The 20,932-nt window shown below is 33.7% G+C and overlaps 1 protein-coding gene across 3 annotated transcripts in view; it reads right to left on the reverse strand.

The window, feature by feature from the left end:
* Positions 1–2,550: 2,550 nt before the first annotated feature.
* LOC132745024 (cryptochrome-1-like) overlaps positions 2,551–20,932 on the reverse strand; it is a 32,347-nt gene continuing 13,965 nt past the window's right edge. Inside the window, exons 1-10 of one of the 3 annotated variants that reach the window (XM_060733850.1) lie at positions 14,761–15,027; positions 11,017–11,194; positions 10,173–10,312; positions 9,780–9,922; positions 8,969–9,144; positions 8,261–8,367; positions 7,709–7,849; positions 4,420–4,590; positions 3,558–3,698; positions 2,551–2,728 (exon numbers count right to left, since the gene is read on the reverse strand). In XM_060733850.1, coding sequence (XP_060589833.1) covers positions 2,567–2,728; positions 3,558–3,698; positions 4,420–4,590; positions 7,709–7,849; positions 8,261–8,367; positions 8,969–9,144; positions 9,780–9,922; positions 10,173–10,312; positions 11,017–11,194; positions 14,761–14,763 — 1,362 coding nt within the window. In that variant the 5' untranslated portion in view covers positions 14,764–15,027 and the 3' untranslated portion in view covers positions 2,551–2,566. Of the gene's footprint in view, positions 2,729–3,557; positions 3,699–4,419; positions 4,591–7,708; positions 7,850–8,260; positions 8,368–8,968; positions 9,145–9,779; positions 9,923–10,172; positions 10,313–11,016; positions 11,195–11,786; positions 11,810–14,760; positions 15,028–20,932 lie in introns of those variants that run through there. The other 2 variants (XM_060733852.1, XM_060733851.1) reach the window with 2 other exon arrangements.

The raw sequence follows: 20,932 nt of genomic DNA on the forward strand, positions 1-20,932 counted from the left end.
CATCTTTAATAATTGAGAGACCATAAGTTTTTTTGTCATGCTCGGAGTGGCAACTTCCTGGCACAGGCAACCTTGTGTGCCCAGGCATCCAGACAAACATGCCGAACTTCTTCCCACGTTTGTTGCCTACAAATGCTCCAAGATCTGAAATGCAAGTAAATTTTCATTTTATTTATTGATTATCTTTTTCGTGAGATTGAAAATCTAAATGTATTAAAAAACTTTTGTAGAAATTTTCAGTTTTCATGTCATTTTGGCAACTTGCCGGGTTTTTTTCAATGTAATGGGTGCTTCTTACAGACTGACAAAATTTCAACTTATGCAATGTTACTTGAAAGACTTTTTTTGGACACCTGAAAGTTTGTACAAGACTTTCATCAAGCCAAATATATTTCAAACCTAAATTTAAAACTGACTAATCAAATTGCTTTTTTTTTAACTAGTGTTCAAACATTCAGTGGTCTATGGCTGAATGCTACTTGACAACTATAACTCTTTATGTAACAAGAATATTAGTAAATAATTGATTCTCCAAGCCTTTGATTTGACAATATTACAAGCACGGCCTGTTAGAAAAAAAAGGAGGAAGATTTATTTTTACCCTTAGTGACCTTGACCCAATAAATATGGAAGCCCTTTCATGTGGTGGGATATTGCCCAACACCCAATTTATACAGATGCTATGAGAAATGGTAATTATGAAGAATGGGAGAGTAAACAAGAGCTGTCAGAAGGACAGCGCGCTCGACTTTTTTAGTGCTTGCCTATAAAACAAAACTTTGACAGTTAAGGGCACACAAGACTTTAACTAGGAATTTCTAAGTACAAATCAAGAAACATTTTCACAGAGTTATCTTCTCTTGCTTACAGATAGGTCTCATGATGGCACATAAGAACTCCAACTTCCAAAGTAATATCTCAAATGGTTAGGTCAACAAGTGGACAAGAATGAAAATTTTAACTGAGTTTCTAAGTCAAAAAGGGCCATAATTCAAATAAAATCCTTAACAGAATTACCTTCTCCTGCCCATGTTTGGGACCATGATGGTAAACAAGTATTCCAACTTTCAATTTAATATCTCAACCAGTTCAGTCAAAAAGTTGACTGGTACAAAAAACTTAACCAAGATTCTAAGTCGATAAAAGGCCTTAATTTTTAAAACAAATCCCTGACAGAGTTACCTTCTCTTGCGTACAGATGGGGGTAATGATGTGAAATAGCATTAAAAGTTTCAAAGCAATATCTCAAAGGGTTAAGGCAATAAGTGGATTTTACCCATATTCAATGTATTTTCTAAGTCAAAAAGGGGCATAATTCTGTCAAAAACCTTGACAGAGTTATGTCCTCTTGTCTGTTGATGAAGGTCGTGATGGTAAACAAGTATGGTCAGTTTCAAAGCAATACCTCCAATGGTTTTGAAATAAAGTGAGGTGGTACAAAAAACTTAACCAAGCTCAATACACTTTCTAAGTCAAAAAAGGGCCATAATTCTGTCAAAAACCTTGACAGAGTTATGTACTCTTGTCTGTAGATGGAGGTTATGATGGTGAACAAGTATGGTAAGTTTCAAAGCCATACTTGTAATACTTCTGAAATAAAGTGGGGTGGTACGAAAAACTTAACCAAGGTGTGACGCCAACGCTAACGCCGACGCCGACGCCGACGCCGGGGCGAGTAGGATAGCTCCCCTTTTCATAGAAAAGTCGAGCTAAAAAAATCAGTTACTAAAAGCTACATAGTTTGGTGAAAAAAACTAAATATGAAATTTATAATAAACTGCTGCCCCATGATAACACTAATCTCAGTATAACCCTCATAGACCTTGGCCTCCCCCCCCCCCCAAAAAAAAAATAAAATATAATATTGTATCTTATACAGATTATATTTTTTTTTCATGTAGATTTATAAATCACCATATCCGCTATAATGCTTGTTCAATGTGACAGTCAAGTACAATAAACAATTAGGACACTTATGAACGCTGAAGTATAAATACCTTTGCCTTGTTGTACAAGTTTGTTCTTCACTTCCATCATTAGATTGTAGCACTCCTTGGGGACCTTTATTTGCTCAACGATAGGGATAAGGGGGTATCCACGCCAAAAAAACACAATTTGGCTTTCTCCTTTTGTACTCCGTTTTGGTGCCTTCCTCTATAAAGAAATTCTTGAATGGCATATCTTTTTAACACTGTGGCAAAGTTTCGCCTATTTTAAAAAAAAGGGAACAAACATTAATGGACTTTCTGTAAGCCAACACAACAGATCTTTCTGTATTACCATTACTGAGTAACTTACAGTAGTGAATACATTTATAAAGAAATATTTTCAAAATTATATATTACTAATTATAACTGGAAGGCAACACCATTGCAAAGTGACAATGTTCTTAGAAAGAAAACCTCTTTTCAAAAAGTTATGAAACCTAATACCTGTTTAGAAAAGTTTATACATCAACTGGGTTCACTTAAACCAAAAACAAGCCGAAATTTTTTACAGTATTCCCTTATGACCTTCAAACACATTAAATTAGTACAAGATTCTTTCAATAATCTACTTAGATCACTTACTTAATGTATTCCCCGTTGGGATCCATCTTTCGGCCATATCTCACAGGACAAAAGCATTTAGGACAGCTAAGCACTTTCTCGAAGGCGGAGCTTGACATCCACATCCAGTTACCAGAGCAAACTGACCAATCAGCATCAAGAAGGTACTTGTCAAACACCTGAAAATAAAATAATCATTCAATTATCATTGAATCATTTTACAGTTTTTGGAAAAAATATGTAGTCTAAATAAAGCTAACGGTCACTTCAAAGTAGTGGTCACTTGCCAAAAAGTGAAAAACAATTAAGTTGTTTCCATCCTGATAAAAATCCCTAGATATAAATAGCCAAGAAAAGCTGTCTGCACCCTGCAGCCTCTAGAAAAGTCTTTCCTGTGGCCATTTTGAACCAAAACAATGGTCAGTTTCACCTTCTTTACAATACATCAAACAAAAGGTGTGAAATTACAAAAAACACCATGTTGCGCATCATTAATTACCGTTGATTGTTTAGACACCTTGATTGTAACACATCGAAAATGACCTTTATAACTTTATAACTTGTCCCTTTTAATTAATAAGACACTTGCTTGTGTGAAAATAAATTCACATTTAGCACTACTTTCTTCAGGTGATAAGCTTTTAACATGCTCTTGAACCATTACTTATACCTTTTAATTTAAAACATATGTTTGACCTTTCAAAATAGGAAAAAAAAATTTGTTTCTGAGGCATAATTTGCCTTAAAAAGTATTTGTCATGACAAAACTAACATAACGGGTTTGCGACCAGCATGGATCCAGACCAGCCTGCGCATCCGCGCAGTCTGATCAGGATCCATGCTGTTCGCTATCAGTTTCTCTACTTGTAATAGGGTTGGTAAGCAAACAGCATGGATCCTGATCAGACTGCGCGGATGCAAAGGCTGGTCTTGATCCATGCTGGTCGCAAACGCACTATGTTGGTTTTGTCATGACTCGGCTCAATTACTTCTGCCCCGAATATTTACCTTCAGTCCATCTTCCCAACTTATCCAGAGATCACCTCTTGTGAGGAATGTTGACACAGCGTGTCTTGCCACATGATGAATCCATCCTTCATGCTTCAGTTGTTTCATGATGGCATCAATCCAAGGATACCCTGTCTCACCCTGAATAATACACACAAAACATTTAGTGGTGGCTGAGTGGTGAACCCATCAAACTGGTAGTTAAAGAATTGCCTGCCGCATGGGTTCAAACCATGTCAGATGCATGCAGTTGTTTTCTTAAGCACTTATGGCTTAGTACCAATTGGTTCCAGGAACAGATTTATGAACATGTCTTAAAGCTTTAGCTTTCTACACAACCATACTTAAAATTCAGTATAAGCTAACACAAGCTAACTGGTTCAGTCCAAATTCTTTATCAAAGTTAATATCTTGGTAAGTAAAACCGTTAACTTTTACAAAGTCCAAGATTCAACTCATTGTAAGGCTAACACACATTTTATTTGGTTTGGTTATACTGACTGCTTTAAAATGAATGATACTTATACAGGGATTTACAATGATCAAACTTCTTAAAAGGGGGAGCGGTGGCCTAGTGGTTAATCCCTCTCAACCGGGATCATTGGTTCGAGCCCTACTCGGGTCATGACCATGTTTCTTCATATGACACCAGTACTGGTTGGTTCAAGGAAGCAGACTCGAAAGAGATAAATATAAGTTGCAAGAACTTGTTTCACAATCAAGCTTTAAAAAATATGTTTAAACCAATGATCAAACTTCCCAGATTTGAATCTTGAACAGTTTACAGGCCTCTTTTTCAGTATTTTGGGAAAGCCACCAATACTGTTTGAGTTGTCAAGTTTAAGAAAGCACAACAACTTACATCTTCCCATTTCTTGAGTTTTTCTTCATCTTTGTACCATGGGATATTCAGACATATAGGGTTGTCTGCCATTTTGTTATAATTAATGTTGTTGACGGACATCGTGTAGAAATATTCCCGCCACATCACTTGACCTACCACTGACACTGTGAAAGGTCTATCAGCGTTGATCTAAAATGAAAAAAAGATATAATTCTGGTATGTTTAACTTTTATCTTTTAATTTAATCTAGCCGTTAACAAAACTTTGAAAAGTGATAACTACAATCTATCAGCATAGATCTTGGTTGGACCATATAGCTCATTTGCTTGTCTTTTTATAAGTAGCAAAGGTTTATAATGTTTGGTTCCAGGTTTTAAAAAGATGACTTTCTACTTGTCATCTTAAAAAAGAGCCAATAAGAGCTTGGTGTGAACAAAATGCATACAGAATTCTTGCTTGCAACAAAAGCATTTCATTTTGATACAAGCTATTCAAATCTGGGTGCACCATGAATCTCATAAGGAATTCATAAGGTTTGTATCAGAACAGTGTTACTTGGGGAAATAATCCTGTCGCCAAAGTAATTGTTGGGGAAATAATACTGTAGTCAAAGTAATAACATTATAGGAAATGGCTTAAACAGCTTATGGCAGAGTGAGCACTGGATATGGTAGCATATGTTTAAAACCAAGACTTGGTTACACCAAGCAAAGTTTTGTTCATGATGACATCCATACATTCTAGCTAACAGGTACAATGCATGTAAGATAAGGAAAAACAAGAGGGCCATGATGGCCCTAAGGTCGCTCACCTGTATGTAGGCCCCCGGAGCGGGGCCAGTTTAAACCCCAGGGCTTTTATTTGAACAAACTTGGAAGACACCTATAAGAAGACGTTTCATGATGTACACACTTATAATGAAAAACAATGATCTGCCCTCCCCTACCCCCGGCAGGGCCAATTTTAACCAAGGGCTTTTATTTGAACAAACTTTGTAGACACCCATTAGAACAAGTTTCAATGCTAAACATCTAAGCTGTAGCTCATTGTGTTTTTTTAAAGAAGATTTTTTAAGTTTTTACTATACACATATAGTTAAAAACAATGACACCCCTGGGGCGGGGCCAGTTTTGACCCCAGGGCTTTTATTTGAACAAACTTTGTAGACACTTACTAGAACATGTTTCATGCTTAATATCTAAACTCTAGCTATTTGGGTTTTTTCAAAGATGTTTTTTAAGTTTTTCCTATACACATTTAAGGAAAATCAATGACCCCCGGGGCAGGGCCAATTTTGACCCCAGGGCTTTTATTTGAACAAACTTTGTAGACACTCACTAGAAGATGTTTCATGCTTAATATCTTAACTCTAGCTATTTAGATTTTTTCAAAGAATTAAGTTTTTGCTATACACATAGATAAGGAAAATCAATGACCCCCTGGGGCGGGGCCAATTTTGACCCCAGGGCTCTTATTTGAACAAACTTGGTAGACACCCATTAGAACATGTTTCATGCTAAATATCTTAGCTCTAGCTCTTTGAGTTCTTTAAAAGAAGATTTTTTAAGTTTTTACTATATACATATAGGGAAAATCAATGACCTCCTGGGGCGGGGCCAATTTTGACCCCAGGGCTTTTATTTGAACAAACTTGGTAGACACCCATTAGAATATGTTTCATGCTAAATATCTTAGCTCTAGCTCTTTCAGTTCTTTAAAAGAAGATTTTTTAAGTTTTTACTATATACATATAAGGAAAATCAATGACCCCCATGGGCGGGGCAATTTTGACCCAAGGGCTTTTATTTGAACAAACTTGGTAGACACCCATTAGAAAATGTTTCATGCTAAATATCTTAGCTCTAGCTCCATGAGTTCTTTAAAAGAAGATTTTTAAAATTTTACTATATGCATATAGGGAAAATCAATGACCCCCTGGGGCGGGGCCAATTTTGACCCCAGGGCTTTTATTTGTACAATCTTGGTAGACACTCACTAGAAGATGTTTCATGCCAAATATCTAAGCTCTAGCTCTTTGGGTTCTTTAAAAGGAGATTTTTTAAGTTTTTACTATATGCATATCGGGAAAATCAATGACCCCCTGGGGCAGGGCCAATTTTGACCCCAGGGCTTTTATTTGAACAAACTTCGTAGACACTCGTTAGAAGATGTTTCATGCTAAATATCTTAGCTCTAGCTCTTTGGGTTCTTTAAAAGAAGATTTTTTAAGTTTTTACTATATGCATATAGGGAAAATCAATGACCCCCTGGGGCGGGGCCAATTTTGACCCCAGGGCTTTTATTTGAACAAACTTGATAGACACCTATTAGAACATGTTTGATGCTCAATATCTTAGCCATAGCTCTTTGAGTTCTTTAAAAGAAGATTTTTTAAGTTTTTACTATATGCATATAGGGAAAATCAATGACCCCCTGGGGCGGGGCCAATTTTGACCCCAGGGCTTTTATTTGAACAAACTTGGTAGACACCCATTAGAACATGTTTCATGCTAAATATCTTAGCTCTAGCTCTTTGGGTTCTTTAAAAGAAGATTTTTTAAGTTTTTACTATATGCATATAGGGAAAATCAATGACCCCCCGGGGCGGGGCCAATTTTGACCCCAGGGCTTTTATTTGAACAAACTTGGTAGACACTCACTAGAAGATGTTTCATGCAAAATATCTAAGCTCTAGCTCTTATGGTTTTTTAAAAGAAGATATTTAAAGTTTTTTCTTTCGGTTGCCATGGCAACCAGAGTTCTGCATGGAATTAAATTCTTTGAACAATTTTTAAAGGTGACCACCAAAGGAACATTCCTGTGAAGTTTGGATGAAATTGGCTTAGTGGTTTATGAGGAGATGTCATTTAAAGTAAAAGTTTACGGACAGACGGACGGACGGACGGACGGACGACGGACGGACGCCGGACGAAAAGCGATCACAAAAGCTCACCCTGTCACTTTGTGACAGGTGAGCTAACAAGAGCTGTCATTAAGGTGTGCTTGACTATTCTCAGTGCTTGATAGTTAAACAAGAGCCTAAATGATGCAAAATTTTCTAACTTAAAAACAAAAGGGTCATAATTCTGTCAAAATCCATATTGGAGATATAGGCTTTGATCAGTGACCTCCTATTATGCTCTCAAATAAGCATGTGAAGTTTCAACCAATTTCCTTTGTAGTTTTAGAGATACCAACTTGCATGCAAAAACTTTACCATAGCGTGATGCACCAGCCTATTCCTGGTGAGTACAGAAGCGTTCCCAATTCTTCAAATAGTCAAGCTAACTAAAACTCAAATACTTACTTTTGTAAAGGCATCTCTGAGGGCCCAGTACAGTTTACGAATGGACAGGCAGCCAAACCTCAGGTGAGCGCTCATACTGAGTGGAGGGCCTAAAAGATCGGGATAACTCTGGTTGGGCATTACGCTGCCACAACTAAACGCCTGTAAAAAAAAATGCATAGGTCTATATCTTAATATCAAAAATAACATTAATTTGAATAGAACTTACAGCATTGATAAAGATTAACTGGAAACTACAAGTAAATATTTTAAATAGGAGCATCTTGTATTAAGCATGCCTTTTTATCAAGTTGTTTATCATTTTGCTTGACATATGACCCAATTGATTGTAAGGGTCATTTATTCACAAAAGGCCAAATATCATAGTTTAACCATTTTCTAATTATTTAATGTAAAATTCCCTATAGTGTGGCTTAATCAACTTTTAAGTTTCAAGGTTTTCAGGCAAAACTTTTTTGAAAAAATATGTATAGAAAAATAAAAATTTAATAACCAAAACTGTCAAATGATACTTTTAATTGTGAAATACATCAAATTTGGTTTAAACCCTACCATTTCCTCCACTTTTAATCTGTGCTCAAACAGCCTCAGCGCTTGAGTCTCGCCTCCTTTCCAATTGTTTATCCTGTCATTTTGCTCCACACACTCTGGCATTACTCCTATTAAAGATCAAATTTAAATACTAATAGAGATAAGACTTAAGAGTTCCAGTTTGAAACACAAAACGCCACTTATATTTTACCAAATGTGACTTACAGCTCTAATCACTTGCATTGAAATGTTCAAGACTCTGATTGATTCAGGATTAAAAGCTAATGTTCAACTTGAAGAAATAGTCTGGGCTACAACAAAGCACATTTTTTATCTAACTTTCAACCTTAATAGAAAATTAAAATTGCAGCTGGTGAAACATAGTGCTATATGTCATGCCCTAGAATGCACTTACAGATTTGTGATCTAAGATATCAACTTGTGTGCAAAATTTCCAATTATTTGTTCACCCTGTTTTTCTAGGAAAATAATTTTTTTTGTGCAAAATAACCCAAATCTAATTTATTGATTTTAACTAAATGACACAAAAAAGATTTTCAATTTGATTCTATTTGTTTTTTTTTATCTGTTGTATATGTAATCTTTAGCAACAGTTGGTCTATATATGTCAAATTTTATGTTTTTAATAGCCTTTTAGACCTTTGGAGGCTCCAAATAAAAGTTGAAAATTGTCACATTAATTTTCCTTCTTTATCTTCATCAGTTTACCTAGTTTCTCCAGCGATGGTATACCAAATTTATCATTATGATTGTCACTCATTGGCATGGTGACCTTGGTGAAGTCTGGATCAGCACAGGTCCGGGGCGGATCCCCGACCATCTTGGCCACTTGATTGAACAGCATGTAAGTCAGGGGAGGACATCCACCATTGTTCTCAATGATACTGTGTAATAGTAATAAATAGTGTTGTTTTTATAACTGGTCTAATTTGAAAAAACTATCGTTAATTTGGACATGCATTACAGGGATGAAAAACTCAACTTGCTGTTCTTAACTTTATTTAAATTAAGAATTTGCACCAAGTTGTTTTTCAGAAACCGATTTTTCAAGAAATATTAAAATTTTGTATTTAGACTTAAATTGATAATTCACAATTGAATGTAAATACTTTTTCTTATCCCCTACTCTATTACAAAAATATTTTGAATCAAATTTAAAAAATTAAATGTGTGCTTCAACTTCATTTAATTTATGATGTCATTACTTTACTTCATATCTGACAGTTTCATTGTTTAAGGGATGACAAATATTACTTATAACTTTGATATTTTTTTCTAAAAAGTAGTGTCTACTAATAGTATTAAAGGCATATGCTAAGGTTATGTAACAAATAGACACAAAGTAGAATGAAAACTACCAAAAAAATATTTATCTAAACTTTGCATGATCTTAGAATATGGGAACAGAAACAGTTTAAGCGAAAAAACAAAACACAACAAAAAAACACTTTTTTGAGTTTTCTGCCCTTACAGGCTTTCTGGTAATGTAGTAAAAATAAAAGCATTTGCTCAAACTTACGCTTTAGGGTCCCAGAGTGTGTGGGAAATTTTCTCTACACAGTCAACATCAGAGTCTTCACACAACTTCTTCACCGCATTGTCTCTTGATGTCCAGACTGGCTCAGGGTCCTGCTCAAATGTCAGTTTTCCCACTGACCACTCCTGTTTATAAACAGTCAATCAATCATCAGTCAAGAAACATTAATTATTGATGTTTGTTTGTAAGTCCTAACTTACTGAAGACTGAATTTTAGTTACAATTTAAACAAACAATCATTGAAGAAACATTAATTATTGATGTTTATTTTGCTGCAAGTCCTAGATTCCTAGATTTTTAAAGATTGAATATTAATTACAACTTTAAACATTTTATTCAGCATAAAAGCCAAACAAATAAAGAAGCGTAACTTACTTTGAAAAGTTTAGACAAAATTTTGATAGGATCTCCATGGAATATGTACAAACGTCCACCATGTTTTTTCAAACTCTCATCTAAATCCTCGAGACTTTCTATCAAAAATCTCATCCTGTTGTAAGCAGCTGTCTTTGTCCCTGGAGAAAGAATAATGTATGTATACATGAACATGTACAAAAATGAGCTGTGTCACGACAAAACCAAGATAATGGGTTTGCGACCAGCATGGATCCAGACCAGCCTGCGCATCCGCGCAGTCTGATCAGGATTCATGCTGTTCGCAATCAGTTCCTCTACTTGTAATAGTGAACAACATGGATCCTTGTCAGACTGCGTGGATGCGCAGGCTGGTCTGAATCCATGCTGATCGCAAACGCACTATGTTAGTTTTGTTGTGACACAGCTCAAATGTAGATAATATCACGGATAAATAGCACAAACTGATGAAATGTTATTATTAAACAGTTTATACAGTGTTATATCAATTATGCAATGAATGGTTCTGTAACAATTTAACAATATCACTTATTTTTCAGTTTTCAAATACAACTGTATTTTTTTTCTTCTGATTATCAATGTCTGTCAGCAGGACGGTTACATACAATTTTCACAAATTTTATACAATTCAACGAAGAAAAATCTAATATTTGATTTTTGTTTTATTTTCTTGCAATCAGTTACTGAATTAAAAAGTAAATTTAAAACAAAGAATTTCATATTGGTCATACAATTACATGTGTTGGAGATAATCAATTTTGATTGTTGCAAGTACATGGACCTGTCAACAAGCAATTGAATGCTCTTCGAAGGTAAAAAAAACCAACAAATATATAAAAAATACCAGCAACTTCGCCATCAAATATGAAGATTGGGTAGAAATCTCCCCCAAATTCTAGAGCTTCAATCAAAGCTGGATTGTCATGAAGTCTAAGGCCATGCCGGAACCAGTGTATTGATGCTGGACGGCCACTGCTTTCAACTGTGGAACTTGCTGGCGGCATGCTTTTTGATGATTCCCCCTGAAAAGTATGAGACATGGTATTTGCTAGTACTTTGCCATAAATATTGTCTACATATTAAAAATTTCTTTTTGTTCTTACTTTTAATAAAAAACCATAAGAAAAAATTAAATACATTAATATACTTCAACCATTTGAAAGACATGTAAGTATACATGTTACAAGCTAGTTTTCCACAAAATAAAATACATGTAGAAATATATATTGTATTTTTAGGAAATCAAAACATAAATTTTGAAATATTACACTTTTAACACCTCTTTTCATCATGCTTGCATTTTGATATACAAGAGTATTGTTATTTTGTTGTTCATACTGTGACGCATGATTTATGAAACTGATTTTTCCATACTGTGAATTTTATGCTGATACACATGTTATTTGGAGCTCTGTTATACAATCTAAATTACCAGTTAAATATATGGGCCGAGTTGATCAGTGTCTGATCTAGTTTGGATAAGCTAGTCCATAGATGACTCCAGGCAAGTTAGTGCGTAAGTGCCTACTTGAGGGGGGAACCATCAACCGGACACTTTTTGAACGTTTTTCCATACATTACATATTGCACAATTTTAAAGATTGATACATGTACCTGGAAATTTTACACAGTGATTGTTACACAGCCAATAGGTGGCATAATAGCTCAGTTGGTTAGACCACTGGCTGTCACTCCTGAGGTCCCTGGTTCGATCCTGGGTAACACCCATGGGATATTTCACAAACACTTTCAGTGTTAACTGTGTTTCTCACCTAACTAGAGGTGTACTGGTAAATTAAAATATCGAGCTAATCCTCGCATGTATCAGTGTAATAAACTGGGCATGTAAGAGATCAAAGCGGTCCATTCAATAAGAGCTAGGGTCTGGTTCTCGGATTCCCTTGTATCTCAAAGCTTTCTCTGAATGTCAGACGTTTCACTCCCAAGACATTTCACTATTGAGACGTTTCACTCCCAAGACGGTTCACACCTAGATGTTTCACTCCCATTTTGTCAATTGTATGGACGTTTCACTCCCAATTTTTAGAGATGTTTACTAGGATTTTTTGTAAGTCTTAAACAATGAAATGCGAAACATGTGTATAAAATAAATTATTTTTTAAAATTATTTTCTTCATCAATTTATTAAACAGTAGGTGTTATCTCATTAGTTGTGTAAACACTAAGACAATCAACTAACAGTTTGACACCACTATCAGTTGTATAAACACTGCACTTAAGCATCAACATTCTGCTAATCAGTTGTTTATTGGACCATTAAAATATTTTTGACAACAGTTAATTTAAACACAGAAACTTCTCCATAAGTTTTGTTTATATAATAATAAATTTTAGTCACAAAAAAATGATTATGCATGACAAATATTGAAAAAATCCCATTGCATTTAATATAATTTAAAAATATTTCTGATTTCAATGGCTATTAAAATTTTTGACATATAATAAATTATATTGCAAAAGCACTATACTAGCATTAAATAATTTAACAATTTTTTATCCCATGTTTAAAATTAACAACAAAAAAACAGGTTACTCAAAGTTAATTGTTGTCACAAGATTGTTATGCTTTAAATTAAAATTGCCTATTGAGTCCATGCACGGATGTATATTACATAAATCCGTGGTCCATGTTTACAAAAGATCAAATAGTTAGTTATATTAAAGTGTTATTTTAATCAAAAATTTTTTTTATTTAAGTGAAATAATGTGATAATTGCACATATGGATCAAAGAATAGAAAAACACCTTAAACAATAAAGTAGATAAGATAACTGAAAATTCAAATGATAGAAATTAAAGTACTGAGTTTGAAGTCATTGACAAAAAGTGAAATCCCCTTTTATTAGTCCCCTACCGGTTTACCGGAGGGGACTTTAGGTTTACCCTCCGTCCGTCTGTCCGTCAGTCCGTCTGTCAGTCCGTCCGTCCACAAAACTGGATCCCGTGATAACACAAAAAGTACTGAAAATATTTTAATGAAACTTGGTATATGGATAGATGGCAGTATGGAGATTATGCACGTCTTTTTTTTTCTTCCTATGTTGAAAATTCTGGTTGCTATGGCAACAAATAGACTGAAAATATGGCAAATTTTACACATAACCTGGATCCCGCAATAACGCAAAAAGTACTGAAAATTTTTTTATGAAACTTGATATATGGATAGATGGCAGTATGGAGATTATGCACGTCTTTTTCTTTTTTTCCTATGCTGAAAATTCTGGTTGCTATGGCAACAAATAGACTGAAAATATGGCAGATTTTACACATAACCTGGATCCAGTGATAACGCAAAAAGTATTGAAAATATTTTTATGAAACTTGACATATGGGTAGATGGCAGTATGGAAATTATGCACATCCTTTTCTTATCTTCCTGTGTTGAAAATTCTGGTTGCTATGGCAACAAATAGACTGAATTTCAAGATTTCTTATTCTAGTTTTTAAGTTTTTTCACTATAAGTTCTTTATTTCTTAAGGTATTTTCTTCAAACTTTAAAAATAAGTTGCTAGTCATCAACCACATCATATGTGACATTGTTTACAACTCTAGCACAAAATTTATCAGAATTACCTCCCTTGAACTTAAAATTTTCATGAAAAAAAAACATTGTTTTTTTTAATAACTTTTTTTTTTCTGAACGTATCTACTTCAAACTTCATATAAATGTTTCTTATTATCACTCAACATTTGTGAGTGTTGCAAGACTATTTCCAGAATTATGCCATTTTTGAACTTAGACTTTTTTTTGAGAAATTGGTAATTTTTACTCCAACTTCTTCAATCATGATAGAATTTTCTTCAAACTCCCACATCATTATAATATGACAAGGTTTATAAATCTAGCATCCATATTTCCAGAATTATCTCCTCCTTAAACTTTTAATTTTTCCTATTTGTTCTTTTAACTTTCATTTACTTCAATTTCAAAATAAATATTCAATATTCATACCTTCATTACTAATTGTTCTTTGTTACAATCACATCATGTATGACATCGTTATCTCCTTTTTTTTAAATTTTGCTTTTAAAATGTTATATTTTGATAACAGGGATGTTTAAAAAATAACTTTAGACTGTCCTTCAGTCCGTCTGTCTGTCTGTTCACTGTGATCACTTTTAAAGAACTTTTTCAACAAATTTACTTAAAATAGAAACATAAGTGAATGGCCCTTCAGAATGTTGCTTGGGCTCTTACCGGTAGGGGACTTATGGATTGCTTGCAATACTATGATAATTGCTTGTTTTTATTAAATTTAAGTCAATTCAATTCAATTCAAAATTTTAGGTCTATTTTAGTATATCATAAGTATCAAAATAATTTTGGTATAAGTAAGGGAGTGAAACGTCTTCAAGACGTTTCACTACCATCTGGGAGTGAAACGTCTTGGTGTGAACCGTCTTGGTGTGAACCGTCTCAATAGTGAAACGTCTGTCTACCGCTTTCTCTGAGTCTGAAGATGAAGCCTAGAGGGGTTTGACTTTAATAGAAGATTAATCCTCGCATGATAGATAGTAAAATTACTATAAATTGCTCAACTCCTTTCACATCTTAAAGAAACATACCATTTCATTTGTTGATTTCCTGGTAATAGATCCAGATTACGTATAATTTACAGCATAAATTTTTATTTAAGATTTCTCAGGTAAATGACCTGGCGGCCTTTTTCATACATATGCGATATTTGCAGACTTTAGATCGGATAATTTCGTTGAAGAAAACTTTATTCAACAATACTCATGACTCAAACGTTTTGATTAGAGCCACATTTTCACGTAAATATTGATTTTTTTCTTTTAAAAAACAACACTTTTCACCGGAAGTAAATAACCACATTGCTAAATTCTGTATCGACACCGTACCAATTTTTACGTAATGTAACGATTCGCCCCTTAACAGTTCGTCCCAAATCCATTCACATCACTTTACATTAACATTTTGTATACATTTTGATAAAGAATCGGTTTCAGTGACATTATAATTACTTATCTTATTTGTTTATTCTTTTTAATTTTTTTTAACTTTCAGTGTCATGTTTTTTTAATAAATTGAATTGATGTCATTATTTAATAACTTATACACCAATGACTACAAAGCTTCAATTCTGCCAGTTTACAATCACAGCCGCTTTTTAATCATCCATAGAAATGCTTTACTTACGGCCCTATTTTTATGTAACCAAACTGCAAGCTAATATTATGTTTACCTTGACTGCATTAAACGCCAACAATGTCAATTACACATGGACTCGACACAGGGTTGGGATACTGTAAAAAGTAATTCTAGAAAATATATATTATATATAATATATACTGGTCGGAGAGATAACTCAGACGCATAGATAACCCCGACACTTCATAAATATAATTGTTATAACTTTGTTTTTCAACAAATAAGCATATGTTCATATAGGACAGAATGTGATGACTTTTTGAAAGTTGGTAAACTTTTTAATATTTTTCAAATAACCTAATTTTTTTTGTTGCAAAAACTGCTTCAAAATGGAGTTATCTCTCCAACCAGTAGACTATATATTATATATACATTTTTTTTCTAGAATTACTTTTTACCCTATCCCAACACTGTGTCGAGTCCCTGTAGTCAATTATAGAGATAAAAGGGCAAAATATAAATATTTTAGTCCAAAATAAGTAAAATATACGTTTCTCACTAATCCTTAATTTTCTGAATTAAATTTTTGTAAAAAGATTTGATTTACGGACTCATTTTTTGTCAGTCTGCAAAAATGTATATTATTCCAGGGTACTTTTGTAATAATGTATACTGTACTACAAAAGCTTCGCTTTATATATGTACATGCATATATTTTACTGTACAATATTTGATTGGAAACTGACAAGGTCAGTAAAGTTAAAGCGTCTAAATCTTAGAAAGCTGTCACAAGTAGGGGTCTATTAGAAAGACCTAAAAATCACAAGAACATGTTTTTTATCTGTTATGCAAATTGAGATGTACATCTATGCTCCTATATTGTGACAGCTTAACTACTGCAAATAAATATCAAAATTGAAAAATGAACTTATTAATAAGTTAAAATTGATTATTACCAATTATCTGAAGTTGATTTATTCAATTTTCTTCAAAATACATAACTGGTCATATTTAAACATTGTATGAAATTTTATGTGGTAATGTACATGTATATATTTTGTTAACTGATTCTGGGACATAAGATAATTTTATGTCCCAGACTGATTGAAAAGTGGCTGTGAAATTTTGAAAAACAGAAAAACAGAAAAAAAGTTAGTAATGGTTTGGCTATGATGAATATGAATACCTCAGGTAAATTTTCAAAAAGTTGTTGCATTTATAAGCTGGAATGATGAGATAAAGAGAAAAATAATTTTAATAATTTCACTGTCAGTTATTGCTGAAATATCTGGGACAAAGTTATTGTGTGTCTAAGATTAAATTAATCAACTATTCGTTACTAAAATCAGATTGTTATATATAGTTGACAATTGTATTTTGTAGTAATTCTTTAAACTAACAAATATTACGGCATTTTCTTAATCAAGAACATAATATTTATGAAGTACACTTTAATCGATTATTTTGAAGCGGAGCGAATCGTCACTGGGACAGATACCTAATGTAAAGTCCCTTTTTAGACCGGTTTCGCGCGCTTAATCGATGAGCATTGCTTCGGATTTTGGTATTTTTGATTCCTGATATTTAATCTGTTTTAGTTGGGTGGTTCTACTTGAATATTGTACAATCACCCTAAAGATATGTTGCCTGCTTTTTAAATCATACATGTGATATGCATGCTTCATAACCTCTGATCCCCTTTCAAAATTTCACTTTATTTAGTTCCGCCCTTTGTTTTCTCATTTTGGGCACACTCATTCATTTACTTGTGAACCACAATCCGCCACTAATAGAGTGGCACGACGTGTCACATTGAAGGTTCCATGACCACCGCCGAATAAACACATCTACATATGTTTCTAAATTAAACATTTTCTCCATTACATGCTTAAATGTTTAATACTACTTAAGCCGGTGGTAGGGTGCGTGGATGGTATAGCCTGCAAATTTTTTTACCGTCCAAGAACAGGCTTAATCGAGCCGAGCCTACAACGATTTCATTTTTCCATTTTGGGCGTTTTTAAGGGATTCTGTTTACCGGTACCTCTGTTTCATTAAATGTTTTAAGTTAAATATATTCATTTTAATATGAGTCTATAGCGAGTTTATCGATTGCTCTAGAGTCTATTTTCTGTACTTATACTAGCTTTACGACTTAAGCTATGTTTTGAGAGACAGGCGCCTTATTACTACAATGTATAGGACATTGCCCTTTGTACAAATAAAATATATTAGGAAATTCATAAAGATAGCACCCACTTAATCATCATTATCGTCGTCATCATCATCATCATCATCATCATCATCATCATCATCAGTGTATAATTTCTATGGAGCATTTGTTGCATTAGATTTATTTAAAACACGTAAAACTGGTTTTTAAACAGGGTTTTTAAAAAAATCGTTATTTTAGAAAGAAATATTAAGGAAACAATATTGACTTTAAATCAGGAATGAGCAAAGTTTGAATACATAACATTACTACTAACTTTGGACGGAGAAATAGACAGAAGAAAAATGTGAAAATGTACAATGTTATTACCGACTTGTTGATTATAATCAGTGTGACGTTGTAGAGGCGTAAGGTTTCAGAGTTTGAATAGATCACACACGCAAATAGACGAAACCTTCGTAAATTTTCAAAAAACCACCCCATGTGAGGTCAAAAATGATTACTTCCAGTACGTTAATGACTTAATAATTCTTTGACCAAATTCTGAAATATTTGATTAACATCAACAATAATAGTAACTCTTATCAAATTTGTAAGATTTTCACAGACTGCATTAGCTTAAGGAGTATCTACCAGTACTCTAACATGTCGAAACCAATTTGTCTTACTTCTATTTGACAGATATCTTTGTAAGACAGTGACTTGCGGTTACCACCTTTTAGAAAAGGACAGCCAATATCAAGCGTCGTACCAGGTTAGATTCTACACTTTGAGTTCGAATGTAATCCGCTATATACACTATGGTATGAGGAAAATCATCAATTAACAGTGACGGCATTTAAACGGTATTTCACGGACATATCTGGAAACGGAATCAAGTACGGCTTGCGTGCTAATCGGGTAGACCTCCCATATGTGCGTGCGGTAATTTTACAATAATTTTAATGTCGATCATTATTATGAATGACTTATAGATCCCAATCTGAGGCTTTAATTAGGATCCTCTATCGGCGGTTTACCATAATTTTCAGCAATGAAAAGAGATCGGTTGTGAAAATGATTTACTAGGTCTTATAATTTGGTTTTCGTTTAATCTCTTTTGTGTTATATAGCATGTCTTTTTTGTGTTTAAAATGCGCCTATAACCGTCTTATTAACCACAGAATAATGGAAGAGCGATAGAAAATTAGTCCTCTATTTCTATCAGATTATAGCTCGTTGAAAATATTTCTGTTATTTACATTATAAAGCATTAGAATCGAAAAAAAATCGTAATATTTATCAAAGAACGTTTATATCTTAAGCATTAATTATGATCTGATATTTAGCCCTTCAGTGGAAGAAAAAACACTCAATTTCCCTAGAGTACCTTCAAACGTATAAATGCCGTCTCGTGCACTTGAAATAATAGATTACGGTTAACATTCTGACTTTTTTGACATATACCCATCTTTCATACATAAAATAGATTCTGACGTAATTCAATCAAAGCAGTCGATTCTTCAGATGTATGGCGGGTCTTTGATCTTGTTCAAAACATTTCTAAAATATCAACACTATCGGCCGTCTAAGTGACTAGGAATCCGGCAAGTGTCATGAACAGTGCTTGCCAAAGGCACTAAAGTAATTCCTTTGATGTTGAAAAAGTTTAATTTCACATTCGCATTTTCACCGTCTCGGGTCTAGGTGTTACACCACTAAAACAGCGTAAAATCGTTCCGTGTTAGAGGGAGTACAATCAAATATAATTGCGGAATTTCGCGGAACTATTTCAATCAATTACCGCGCTGGAAATACAGTAAGATAAAGGGTTACATTAAGGTGTCTGAGAATTTCAAATACCCCAAACATCTTCTTCGGGGAAACGAACAGGACTTTTAAGATTGAAGAAATAAAAAAAAGTATGTTAAAATATGACATTCTCATCTAGGCCAAAATAAGACATGTAATTCTTCCTTCTTTTCAGCTTTACACACATTACACTAACTAATATACATAATATCATATGGTATAATAATGTGAATTTAATATATGTATTTTTTAAACAATTAAACATCGTTTTTCAGGAAAAGGCGTATTAAACACAAAACAAAAATGTATGATGAGTTTGTATAAAATCACTTATTTGTTGTCCCATTTCAAATTATTTAAAATAAAATCTTGTTAGTTTTCTAATTGGAAATGGTCATTAAAATATCTATAAACTGTCTATGGAAATTTTCATAAAATGTTGTGTGTTTTTTTACATTTCTTTTTTAATATTACCAGCTCAGTTATATAAAAGATACACACGTACAATTTATATCTTCCCCATATTTTTTCTTGTAACATTTGTTGAAATGAATGATACACCTAATTTAACAGAAAAGCCACTACAATAGTAGAAACTAAACCATATCTCATTTACAGAACTCATTTTTGATTGATGTAATTCTTCAAATAACAATATTGGTACCCTGGATAGGATCGTAGACGCCGCTAATTGGGCACCATGAAGTGCATGTTTAGCTACTGTTATTTTTCCTATATGTGTGGTATGGTGTAGGATTTTACAGGTATGAATATCATGCATCGAAAGGATTAAAGGAAACTTATTATAAACCACAACTACTATTTAGATGACTAATGAGTGAATCTTCGGGGCGGGATATGTCAATCAGCGCTATCAAAACACATAAAAACAAAAACACACATCATCGGGATTAGAGAGGTGCTTTAGTTATATTAACTTGAGGTATAAGGATCAATTAACATCAAAGGGGAGGATCGTTAATACGCTATAGGGCGGTACGTTTCATACCTACGAGTGACTTCCACATAAATACTCTTCATAAAAGAAAACCCAAGAAGTTGATCTGTTTAGTTTAAACTTTGACCCGTTCTCTCTTCTTTGAATTTAAGGCCAAATCACTCAAAATCAAAGTCGGAATGCGAATGTAAGAGTTGGCACCGAGCTCGGCTCTAATTAATGTAGATCAGTCATGTCGGTTTCTCTTTGATCTTGTTAAGGATGATGTTTGAGTAGTAATGTTGTTAAAACAATTACTTGGGATAGTGGCCAGGCTTCGTGTAACCCTACCTCATATCAAAGCAGCTAATGGTTGGTCAGAACATACATACATAGATGGGGAATCGGTGGTTACCTTTCATCTACAAAGTGCGCTTGATTTCTCCGTCAAATATTAATGTACAAATAATCATCAAAGCGGAGTGTTTACGATAGGAGCATGTAGTCAACATGTACTTACATTTAAGTTTGCCTTAAGGTTACCGATTATCCTTGTTAAAAATTTAGGATAAATGGAAAACATACATGCAACACACATTTTTTTCACTTTTTTTACACCGAATGCTGTGTTGTATTTCGCCTGTCACAATATTTGGTCACAAAGTTATCTACGTTCTCAAATGTATACAGGAACAGTTTGTTTTAAAGACTTTCCCTCGAGTTA

This window comes from Ruditapes philippinarum, unplaced genomic scaffold (genome assembly GCF_026571515.1).
Source record: "Ruditapes philippinarum isolate M1 unplaced genomic scaffold, ASM2657151v2 ctg1553_1_1_1_1, whole genome shotgun sequence".
In the NCBI taxonomy this organism is placed as follows: Eukaryota; Metazoa; Mollusca; class Bivalvia; order Venerida; family Veneridae; genus Ruditapes; species Ruditapes philippinarum.